General features: G+C 43.9%; 1 protein-coding gene across 1 annotated transcript; it reads left to right on the top strand.

Annotated features, from left to right (window-relative positions):
- The first annotated feature begins 6,042 nt into the window (after positions 1–6,042).
- On the top strand, positions 6,043–11,153 carry LOC119273834 (cyclin-dependent kinase E-1). The gene is made up of 15 exons (XM_037554819.1): positions 6,043–6,475; positions 6,579–6,689; positions 6,813–6,916; positions 7,061–7,103; positions 7,196–7,294; positions 7,757–7,826; positions 7,910–8,004; positions 8,163–8,196; positions 8,284–8,368; positions 8,460–8,537; positions 8,658–8,705; positions 9,894–9,926; positions 10,018–10,126; positions 10,487–10,693; positions 10,793–11,153. Exons 1-15 carry the CDS (start codon positions 6,251–6,253, stop codon positions 10,862–10,864), a joined length of 1,413 nt encoding a protein of 470 aa, XP_037410716.1. The 5' UTR covers positions 6,043–6,250; the 3' UTR covers positions 10,865–11,153.
- Positions 11,154–11,400: the final 247 nt, after the last annotated feature.

The raw sequence follows: 11,400 nt of genomic DNA, 5'->3' as shown, positions 1-11,400 counted from the left end.
GCCATGGCACCACCGATTTTCCCACACGCCGATGAGGAGGCGCCGCCCCCTCAGGATGTTCAGTCGAAGAGCAGCGATGAGGAGGCGCCGTCGGACGAGGTTGCGCCAGACCCCCAAACTTTAGATTGGTTTTGGGGCTAGTACAATCTTCGTCTGTGGAAGTCGCTGTCGCCGGCTGAGAAAGCCAGTCAAAAGTGGCGTTCAAGAAGGGGGTAGCAGAGGAGGAAGCCAAGTACCAGGCAGCATGTGAAGCCCGTGAGGCCGCCTAGAAAAAGGAGGTGCTGGAGCTTTGGGGACGGGCACGTCGTCGTGCGGAGGAGGTGTATGAAGACGGGTACTTCGTGAGGAAGGTCAAAGGTATTAGGCGCCTCATCGCTGCATGGAGGTGGGTCGATAAGCTCCAGTGTGCCACCGACGAGGAGCTCCGATGGGCGCCCAATGAAATGGCAAGATCGTGCGCGCTTATCCGCCATCAAGAGGCAAATCGGTACGTCAAGTGCTGTGAGGCGCAGGAGGCGGAGTACTACCTCCGCGCTGGGAAGATGTGGCGCACCAGGGAGCTGCTTGCGAGCGGCTGCCAGAATACTGCCCCCATGAGGGAATTAGTTTTAGTATTGTTCGTTTTCAATTTATGCATTGTACATAGTAGTTAAGTATCATCACGTATATGTGATGATATTATATATATTCTGTGATGAACTAATGAACACTTAATATATATATTACGAATTCCATTTTTCTATCTGTTTTCGTAATACTAATTTGTATCTAGCTGTTATCCATATATACATAATGGAAAGCACATACACACACATTGTAACAGACCATATAAGAACGGAAAACAGAGTACTCACATTGAAACAGAGCAATATTATGACTGTTGTGAATACATAGTGATCCACGTCAAAATGACTCAACAAATAAAACACGTCCATCACCGGTAGCCCTTGCCTACGGTAGCTCTTGGCTCTGCCTGAACTTGTGCAGGCGTTCGCCCAAGCGGTCGACATGCTCGCGGTACATCTCGAGCTCCAAATTGGCTATTTTATCGAAGATCACCAGCTCGAGTATGCGACGGCCATGTTCCTCTACTGCGCCCAGGTGGACACCTGGGCCAAGGAAGCGGTCGAGCCTAGTGACCAGCGCCTTGGCATCGAGCGGGCCGCGGACAAGGCGAACAACATGACCCATGCGAACGGCAAGGCGAGCGTCTGGTGCAAGTACGGCGCGGCCGGCCTCTGGTGCAAGTATGACACAAACGACGTCTGCCCACTCCTGGCGAGGAATGGGGGTATTGACGGGATGTGTGCCCAACTGCGACGCCCTGTCGACAGCAGGCAAGCGCCGATGGATCTGCTCTTGCTGTGTGGCACACATCGCCTCTCGCTCTGCGGCGCTTCAACGGTCTCGTTGTGCGGCGAGCCATAGTCTATCGGCGCGGACGCGCCTAGCTTGCTTTGTGGCGCACCATCGATCATGTTGTGTGGTGAGCTGCAGTCTCTCGACGCTGACATGCTTATCTTGATCCCTAGCGCTGAAGCGCTAAAGCGCCAAGGGTCTGCTCAACCCTGATACGTCTCCAGCGTATCTATAATTTTTGCTTGTTCCATGTTGTTATACGATCAATCTTGGATGTTTTACAATCATTTTATAGCAATTTTATGTCATTTTTTGGGACTAACCTATTGACATAGTGCCCAATGCCAGTTGATGTTTTTTGCTTGTTTTTCCCTTCGCAAAAAATCAGTACCAAACGGAGTCCAAACGTAGCGAAAATTTTTGGTGATTTTTTCTGGACCAGAAGACAACCAGTGGGCCAAAGATATACGAGAGGGGAGGCCCAAGGTGGGCACAACCCACCAGGGCGCGCCCAGGGGGTTGTGCCCCCCTCGGTGACCTCCCGCACCACCTCTTCGCCCTATAAATTCCCAAGTATTCCAAAAACCCTAGGGGAGTCGATGGATCATAAGTTCCACCGCCGCAGGCCTCTATAGCCATGAAAAACCAATCTAGACCTTGTTATGGCACCCTACCGGAGGGGGAAATCATCACCGGTGGCCATCTTCATCATCCCAGCGGCCACCATGATGAGGAGGGAGTAGTTCACCCTCGGGGTTGAGGGTTTGTACCAATAGCTATGTGTTTATTCTCTCTCTCTCTCTCGTGTTCTTGAGATGGCACGATCTTGATGTATCGCGGGCTTTGTTGATATAGTTGGATCATATGGTGTTTTTCCCTCTCTATCTTGTTGTGATGAATTAAGTTTTCCCTTTGAGATTTCATTCTTATCGGATTGAATACTTTTATGGATTTGAGAACACTTGATGTATGTTTTTCTATGAATACCCGTGGTGATAATGATGTATCGTATTGATTCACTTGATATATGTTTTGGCACTCAACTCGCGGATTCCCGAGGTGACATTAGGGTAATCTATGCATAGGGGTTGATGCACGTTTTTGTCTTTGTTTCTCTAGTAGAAATCTTGGGGCACTCTTTGAGGTTCTTTGTGTTGGATTGGGTATTATGAATCTGAATTTGTTTTGGTGTTATTTTAGTACGAACTCTTGATAGATTGATCAGAAAGAATAACTTGGTGTTATTTTAGTACGAACTCTTGATAGATCAGTCAGAAATAATAACTTGGTATTATTTTAGTACGAACTCTTGGATAGATCGATCGGAAAGAACAACTACAAACAATTTATTCTTATGTTCTCCACTAGATAGGAACTTTGGAGTGATTCTTTACCGCACGTTGAGGGATGGTTATGTGATCTAATTATATTAGCATTGTTGAGAGATTGCACCAGCGAAAGTATGGACCCTAGGCCTCATTTTCAAGCATTGCAATACCATTTGTGCTCACTTTTGTTACTCATTACCTTGCTATTTTTTATTGTTGCTATTACAAAAATCAATATCTACTATCGTTACTACACTTGTATACCATCTCTTCGCCGAACTAGTGCACCTATACAATTTACCATTGTATTTGGTGTGTTGGGGACACAAGAGACTTTTTATTATTTGGTTGCAGGGTTGTTTGAGAGAGACCATCTTCATCCTACACCTCCCACATATTGATAAACCTTAGGTCATCCACTTGAGGGAAATTTGCTTCTAAGAGTATAGCAGCGGAAAGTAAGACATTGCACATGTAAATAAAGGAGGAGTTTGGAGAAGGCAAACGTAACGGGGACACGAGGATTTTTGGCATGCTTCCAATAGGTGGTGCTGTCATACGTCCACGTTGATGGAGATGTCAACCCACGAAGGGTAACGGCTGTGCGAGTCCATAGAGGGCTCCACCAACGAAGGGTCCGTGAAGCAGCAACCTTGTCTATCCCACCATGGCTATCGTCCATGAAGGACTTACCTCACTCGGGTAGATCTTCACAAAGTAGGTGATCTCCTTGCCCTTACAAACTTCTTGGTTCAACTCCACATCATGTCAGAGGCTCCCAAGCGACACCTAACCAATCTAGAAGACACCACTCTCCAAAAGGTAATGGATGGTGTATTGATGATGAACTCCTTGCTCTTGTGCTTCAAATGATAGTCTCTCCAACACTCAACTCTCTCACACAGTTTTGGCTATGGTGGAAAAAGGATTTGAGTGGAAATCAACTTGGAGAAGGCTAGAAATCAAGATTCAAATGGTAGAATTCGAATCTCTTGATCTCAACACATGAGTAGGTGGTTTTATCTCAAAAAATGAATGGTGGAAGTGTGGCTTTGTTCTGATGACTCTCTTACTGAGTAAGAGGGGATGGATGGGTATATAATATATATAGCCTCCACACAAAATCCAACCGTTACACACATTTGACCAAACTCGGTGGCACTCACTGGAATTCCCGGTGAGACCGACCTGTGCAAAAGATATGAATGTTGGAGGTCTCGGTGGGACCGAAGTGCAATGGCAAAGGCAGAACCGCGTTTCGGTGATTCTGATCAGTTTCATTCGTGATTCCGAGATGAAGTGATTTCATCACAGAAACTTGGCACGGCCATCTCGGTGGGACCAAGAGCCGTTTCAGTCAGACCGAAATGTTAGGGTTTGGCCGTGGCAGTGTCTAGATGAACTCGATGGGTCCGGATAGATAGAATTTGGTGGGACCGAGTTAGCTTGAAAGGGTTTTGGACGCATTTGGATAAAGAAAGTGGTCGAGGGTTTTGGAGCAATATCACTAAGCACTTGAGCAACCAGATGATTATCTACACCTCATCCCCTTTTAATAGTATTGGACTCAATGTGATCTTGGATCACTTAACCAAAAATGAAGAGTCTCGAGCTTTTGCCAATTCATGTCCTTAGCATTTTGAGGGGTCCACATTCCCTAGTCCTTGCGATGCCAATCAATGAACGCCTTGAAATCTTTAACTTGAATGATATTAGTTCAATGAGATATATGTTGTTATTAATTACCAAAACCACCCCGGGATTAGTTGCACTTTCAGTCGCGTACTATAATTTCACTATGAGGACCATGCGAATAATTAGACTAAGGCTTCTGCAATATCCAATCTCCGGCTACATCCATGTTGCTAGCAAACCAAATTTCCCTTTCCTTTAGCATGTATGTAGGAACATGAAAGATTGGGATCAAATTATGTGCCCCTTTCCTAGCGCACATGCACCTTGTTGTATTTTCTTTAATAATGACATAAATTACACGAAAGTGTGCGTGTAAAATTGATAAATATAAAATACTTGTTACTATGGTAATACAAACATCAGTACTGCTTAGTACACTACTAACATAGAGTAGTAGTATCCGATATGGCGAGAAAATACAGACCCTCCTTGAATGCCGATGTATCTCGCTGTCAAGTCAACTGGTTGAAAGTCAGTACTCCCATTAATCCGCTCAACACTCTCGTAGCCGCTCACGGCTCCTCGTCTTTTCTCACTCGAAAACCCCTCTTCAACTATGTTTGAATCACTCATCTTCACACATACTCATTTCATATCACATCCTTTGTAACAATCTTGCCTTTTTCACTAAAAGACATCGTAGCCATGTGAAAAATGCCGCCCTTCGATACGTCGAGTTTCTATATCGCTCTACCTCCAATAAAAAAACTTGAGGCATTTACAAAACACCTCCACCTCCTCCTAAAAAACCTTAGAGTTTCATATGCGGGTGGGTGCGGCCCTACACAAACATCAATAGCACCGGCTTTATAAAGTTCGTATCCCCCTTCATAGTTCTTCCCAAGCAAAGATGAAGGTAAGATTTAAACAACCATGTACAACATCAAATGTGACACCTCAGGAAGTTACAACCCAATTATGAGGGATATCAAACGTGTAATATATCCCTATTTTGCTCTCAGGGTCTTAACTACCACTGCTTAACTTTCAATTTGACAGGGTGGTCGAATTTGTGTCCACGTCAAACGCTCGTTTCACTCAAATTGACGTGTAGTTAAGAGAAGAGTACACATTATTTAGAAAAGAGTAGTGTGAGTGATGCGTCAGGAAAGTCTATACACGTTGATGTCGTATCCATGCAAACAACGTATCCCTTAAGGGGCAAATTTGCCAAGCTACCCAACTACCCTCCTCCACAACAAGGTGGTTACTTGGGATGCGAGTCCAAAACCATATGCAATCCAAAATGAGATAAAAAAAAAGACAAGTTGTTGTCCTTCTATATAAAGTACTCATTTCATCCTACTCCCTCCGTTCGGAATTACTTGTCGCACAAATGGATGTATGTAGATGTATTTTAGTTTTAGATACATCCATATCCGAGACAAGTAATTCCGAACGGAGGGAGTATAATATAAGACTTTTCTTACATGTTTGCATGCCCATGAAGTAAGAATTTTTTGAGAAATTTAAGAACGAAAATATTGATGGTGTACAGGGAGAAGGAATGAAATCTTTGTTTTTTAGGATGAGAATGAGAAAGTATGAATCACAAACCAAAGTTGTGGACTCATCAATCGAAACTGACTGCAGCCATCCGATCAGCATCCAAAGGCGAGGATAAGGGCCACGCTGCATATTTTGCAAAAACACTCTCTTCCCCAGCCTGCCCGCCCCCATCCGATCCCCCAATCCCTTTTCTCACTCCGATACGGGCGGGGCCCAAACCCTAGGTCGCCGGCTCCTCCCGAAGCGAGTCTAGCTGATCCGTTTGTTCTGCACAAGCTCTGCCGTGTTTCGCCGCTGTTTCCTCTTTAGAGGAAGAAGAAGAAGAAAGAGAGGGATCTGGTCGACTGCCGTCGTCGGCGATGGGCGACGGCCGCGGCGGAGGGTCAAACCGCCCCGCGTGGCTGCAGCAGTACGAGCTGGTGGGTAAGATCGGCGAGGGCACCTACGGCCTCGTTTTCCTCGCGCGCCTCAAGCCAACGCATCCCCAGGCTGCTGGCCGCCGCGGCTCCCCCATCGCCATCAAGAAGTTCAAGCAATCCAAGGAGGGCGATGGCGTCTCGCCTACCGCCATCAGAGAGATCATGGTAACTCATCGCCGCCGCCGGTTGCTTCATTCCTTCGTGGCGTTCCAGACCCTGGCTATATAGGACTGTAATCTCTCTCCCTGCGCTTGCCCTTTGATTGCAGCTCCTGCGCGAGATCAACCACGAAAATGTCGTCAAGCTCGTCAACGTCCACATCAACCACGCCGACATGTCCCTCTATCTCGCCTTCGATTACGCCGAGCATGACCTCTATGTATGCAACTCCCGTCCCCTGCTTATATGTGCCTTTTTCATTCCTGTCGACCTCTTAGTATGAAATTCAAATCCAACTCTCTCTACGGAATAGTTAATTAACGAAGCACTGCTCTATCCGCAGGAGGTTATTCGGCATCACAGAGAGAAGCTTAACCTCTCCATTAACCAATACACAGTTAAATCCTTGCTCTGGCAACTGCTCAATGGCCTCAACTATCTCCATAGGTATGTCTATATATATTTTCTATTAACAAGTCGACAAGCATGATTCTCCACAAGCTGTGATGTCTTCACTGTAAATATATGCAATGTTTATCTGGGTCAATCCTATCAAAATCTGATCTATCCTACCTGTCTCCCCTCCTGCAGTAACTGGATTATCCATCGAGACCTCAAGCCTTCTAATATACTGGTATGCTGCTTCATGCCTCACGCTGATACGCAAATCTGTCCAGTATTGTCTCTTTTGCTTGCTAAGCATGCTGCAATGGTGTGCCCCAGTAGGTCATGGGAGAAGGAGAAGAACATGGAATTATAAAGATTGCTGATTTTGGGCTGGCTAGGATATATCAAGCTCCACTAAAACCACTAAGTGACAATGGGGTGAGTAGCTCTATCTACATTCCTATTTCTAGTAATATGAGGGAACCAAAGGATGGTACTTTGGTAATGGAATGTAGTCATTCACTCATTCCGCCAAGTTACCACTGGTATTCTCAGGTTCCCACTATTCTTATAGTCTCAAAGCTTATAATTGGCAATTGCGTGCAAATATATTATCACACAGTGCACCGATTTTGAATGTTTGAGTTCAAGTATCTGAATGCAATCTTGGCCGTTGATTGGAGTCCATTGGCGGCCTAGGAGGATCCACATTAAATCCCATAATATACCCTCTTAAACCTTCTAAATTTAACTCTAATTGTACATTAATTACGGCACGTAGTAGTATTATTTTGCACAACACTGCTTCATGAATAGCTGAGGTGGTATGGTAGATTTCTGCAGTACTTTTGACACTGTGCAATGTATTATGCTAATTCCCTGATTTGAAATAAATTTCAGGTTGTTGTAACTATCTGGTATCGTGCACCTGAGCTGTTACTTGGAGCTAAACACTACACAAGTGCTGTTGGTATCCTTGTAGGGAGAGAAAAGCAGATCCTTTTACTATCTATTTTTCTTCATTAATTCTGTTATTCTCTTAACCATCTCCAGACATGTGGGCAGTTGGTTGCATTTTTGCCGAATTGCTTACACTGAAACCACTGTTCCAAGGTGTTGAAGCAAAAGCTACTCCAAACCCTTTTCAAGTATGGGCAGTTGCACTCAGTTAGTTAGTGTTGCCATCTTGTTTTTAGATTACATCACTAGACTAAAGTTGTTATATTTTACATGATGATCATGTCTCAAGTAATTTTCCTCCGTTATGCGATTGGTATATCTCACAGTTGATTTACACGTCTTGTAGCTCGATCAACTGGACAAGATTTTTAAGGTCTTAGGTATGTATTCCTTGTTTTTGCTTGTCTTGTTTGATTTGTCATGCTCATCAGAAATATACTCACGATAATAACCCAACTCTTCTGAAGGTCATCCTACGGTCGAGAAGTGGCCTACCCTTGCAAATCTTCCATGCTGGCAAAATGACCAGCAACACATTCAGGGGCATAAGTAGTATGTTGGACATTGTTGAGCTGCTCTAAGAAGGCTTAAATATCTCTTTTATTATTATTTAACTTAATATACTGTCATATTTCCCTTGCAGTGAGAACACAGGTCTTCATACTATTGTTCACTTGCCGCAGAAGGGTCCTGCATTTGACCTTCTCTCGAGAATGCTTGAGTATGTCTCTTGCTCTCTAGTTTGTTGGAGTCAACATTACGTTGGTTGATGAACATATTTTTTGTTCTTTTTTGTACTATTATGTGTTGGTTTATCATCCTAGTATTCCTCATGTTTCAGGTATGACCCTCGAAAGCGTATTACAGCTGCACAAGCTTTGGAGCATGAGTAAATAATTAATACCTTCACCTATTCTTTTCCCCCTTTCGCGTGTTTGGATGCTTCTGTTTCCATATCTGTATAACTATTAACTAGTTCTTAGCTGATGCATACCTTAAATGTCCGCCCCTATTAACTTTAAAAAATAGCCTTCCGACAAACGCCCCATATTAAGATAACACATGCTAGCCCTTCCGCCAAAATGAAGCACTTAATTAAGTGCCTTCCGCCAACATGGAGCAAGCCATTTAGTGGCTTCCGCATAAGATGCTACCCTTCCGCCAAAACATGCTATTTAGCACTTAATTACTAGTTAAAACATGCTAGCCATTTAGTGGCTTCCGCCGAAGATGCTACCCTTCCGCCAAATATGTTAATTAGTGCCACTTAATTAGTGCTTCCGTCAAACATGCTAGCAGCTTCCGCCAAACTCCTTCACCTTCCGCCAAACAGGAAAAAATTAGCAGCGGCCTTCCGCCATCCGGACGGAGAGGAGGGATACATGGTGGCTTTTGATTGGCCAGATGGATTTCCGGACTCCCGCAAAGCTCCCCCAGGTTTGCTACCAGTTTGCCGGAATTCAGACATCCGGACGCGTCCGCGGACGTTTGAGGGATAGCACTGGATGGCAAGTGTCCGGACTCCCGCAAAGGACATATACGGATGATTTGAGGGTCCACGTTGGAGATACCCTTAGAAGCAGTCTGGAATTATTCTTGGAATCATGTCTATGTTTTAACCTCGAAGTTTCCTTTATTCACATATAAAATGGTTTTAAAACAAGGGGCTGCCTTCTGATTTCCGTTATTACAAACAATTAGGAGTTCGTTACAGCAGGAAAAAAACAAAACAGAACAGAATTCGTGTTATTTCCTATTAGAAGAATGCCGAAATGGATCACAAGCATAAAGCAAAAGCGGCCAAAACCTGGAACCAAAGGTTCTTCTGGTAGGATTGATCTGTACCTAATGTTGTCATTGCTAATTACACATAACTTTTAACCATTGAAACAATGCCGATTTGAGATAAACTCATGTCCTAATGCTGTAGAATATTTTAAATATACAGGGAACACGACAAAATCATAGTTGTAATGCGGCGATATTGGCGATTACAGTTTAATATGTCAACTCTTCTGATATTGGGGAATAAAGTTTGATATATCAACTCTTCTGAATACATCCACCTCTTTGCTAGGTACTTCCGGATGGACCCGCTACCTGGACGAAAGTAAGTTATGTATGAATAGAGTCTCAACTGCCTCTACTTTAGAAAGTGATGGTTTTTCTTGTCGCTGTGCCTAAAATGTCTCTCTGGTCAGTGCACTTGTACCATCTCAGCCAGGCGAGAAAATTGTGACATATCCTGTTCGTCCAGTAGATACCTCAACAGATTTTGAAGGAACAACAAGCCTTCAACCAACTCAACCGGTAATAGAAGCTTTGTCTCTGCCTAAATCTTAATTTTCCAATCTGTGACCTGATTAGTGGAAAGCTTTTTTTGATAGAGAAGAGCTTAGTGGAAATCTTTTTTTAGAGAAGATTAGTGAAAAGCTTGTGCAATGAATGTGCTTCTTATGGAGATTTAGATTTCTTCCTTGTAGCAAAATCATCTTCCAATGGCGCAGACCATATTTAATCAGTCAGTCAAGTTAGATGTAGGCATCGCAAGGCTTGTTTCTTGTTTAATTTCCTCAGAAGATTTGTTTCAGTCCCACTTTGAGTGAACCAAAGAATTCTTAAGAACTGCCGTGCTATGATCTGTAATAACATGATGCATTCATGTTTCAGCCATCGGGAAACGGACCTCCAGGAGGCCAGCCTGTACCAAGACAAATCCCAAGGCAAATGCAACAGCCTATGGGTGGTATGCAAAGAATGCCTCCTGGTGCAAACATGGGTGCCTTTGGCGCAGCACCCCAAGCAGGCATGGTTGGGATGAATCCCGGTAACATTCCAATGCAGAGAGGCGCAGGTGGCCAGTCTCATCCACACCAGGTTTGTTGTATATTTTAATTATGTTATGTTCCTAGCTACTGTTGTTTGAATAACGCTTGTGACGATCAGTAAGCCGTTTGATTTTCTTGGCGTTGACAGTTGAGAAGGAAGGCTGATCAAGGGATGGGGATGCAGAACCCTGGGTACCCTCAGCAGAAGAGGCGCTTCTGACATCCTCCCTCCTAGGCACCGACTGATATAAATCTACTCATGGCATCATCATGTATGTACATCTTCCAGATAGATATGCATCGTCTGGTGGCCATGTAAGCTTGTTGTTGTAGATTTATAGTGCTTATCTGCTAGCTTGGTAAGTTAAAGTAGCTGTAAGGGTCATTGTAGAGGAAATTTGGATGATTGCCTTTTACAGCTACTGCGCTAAGCTGCTCTATGCAGAATATTGACATTCTGAATTCTGAATATACAAGACAAGCTGGTAGACATGCTAGTTTCATTCTTCTGCTCATGTTGGAAGATGAGTGGTTTGGCAAAAAGTCAGTTTGGAGGACGAGCTCCAGTGAGCCCTATATTTTGAATAGTGCCAAAATAATATTGAGGTTTCAAAAAATTCTGAAAAAATTCAACATGTTTATATGGATGCATTGTTTTGGGAATTATGATGCATTGTTTTGGGAATTATGTATGTAAAGCACAAAGAAATTAGTGAGAATTGAGGGTCAAGATGTGATTACTTAAACATCTCCTCG

The sequence above is a fragment of the Triticum dicoccoides genome, chromosome 1A, assembly GCF_002162155.2.
Source record: "Triticum dicoccoides isolate Atlit2015 ecotype Zavitan chromosome 1A, WEW_v2.0, whole genome shotgun sequence".
NCBI classification, from domain to species: domain Eukaryota; kingdom Viridiplantae; phylum Streptophyta; class Magnoliopsida; order Poales; family Poaceae; genus Triticum; species Triticum dicoccoides.
The sequence above is the reverse complement of the archived record's forward strand: the minus strand, read 5'-3'. Positions and strand labels throughout refer to the sequence as shown.

Bases quoted from the DNA above. Each gene is read 5' to 3' on its own strand.
- LOC119273834 (XM_037554819.1), top strand. From the start codon at position 6,251: ATGGGCGACGGCCGCGGCGGAGGGTCAAACCGCCCCGCGTGGCTGCAG. The intron at 6,476-6,578 runs GTAACTCATCGC...CTTTGATTGCAG, and splicing joins CCGCCATCAGAGAGATCATG to CTCCTGCGCGAGATCAACCA. The intron at 8,706-9,893 runs GTAAATAATTAA...CCTCTTTGCTAG, and splicing joins GCACAAGCTTTGGAGCATGA to GTACTTCCGGATGGACCCGC.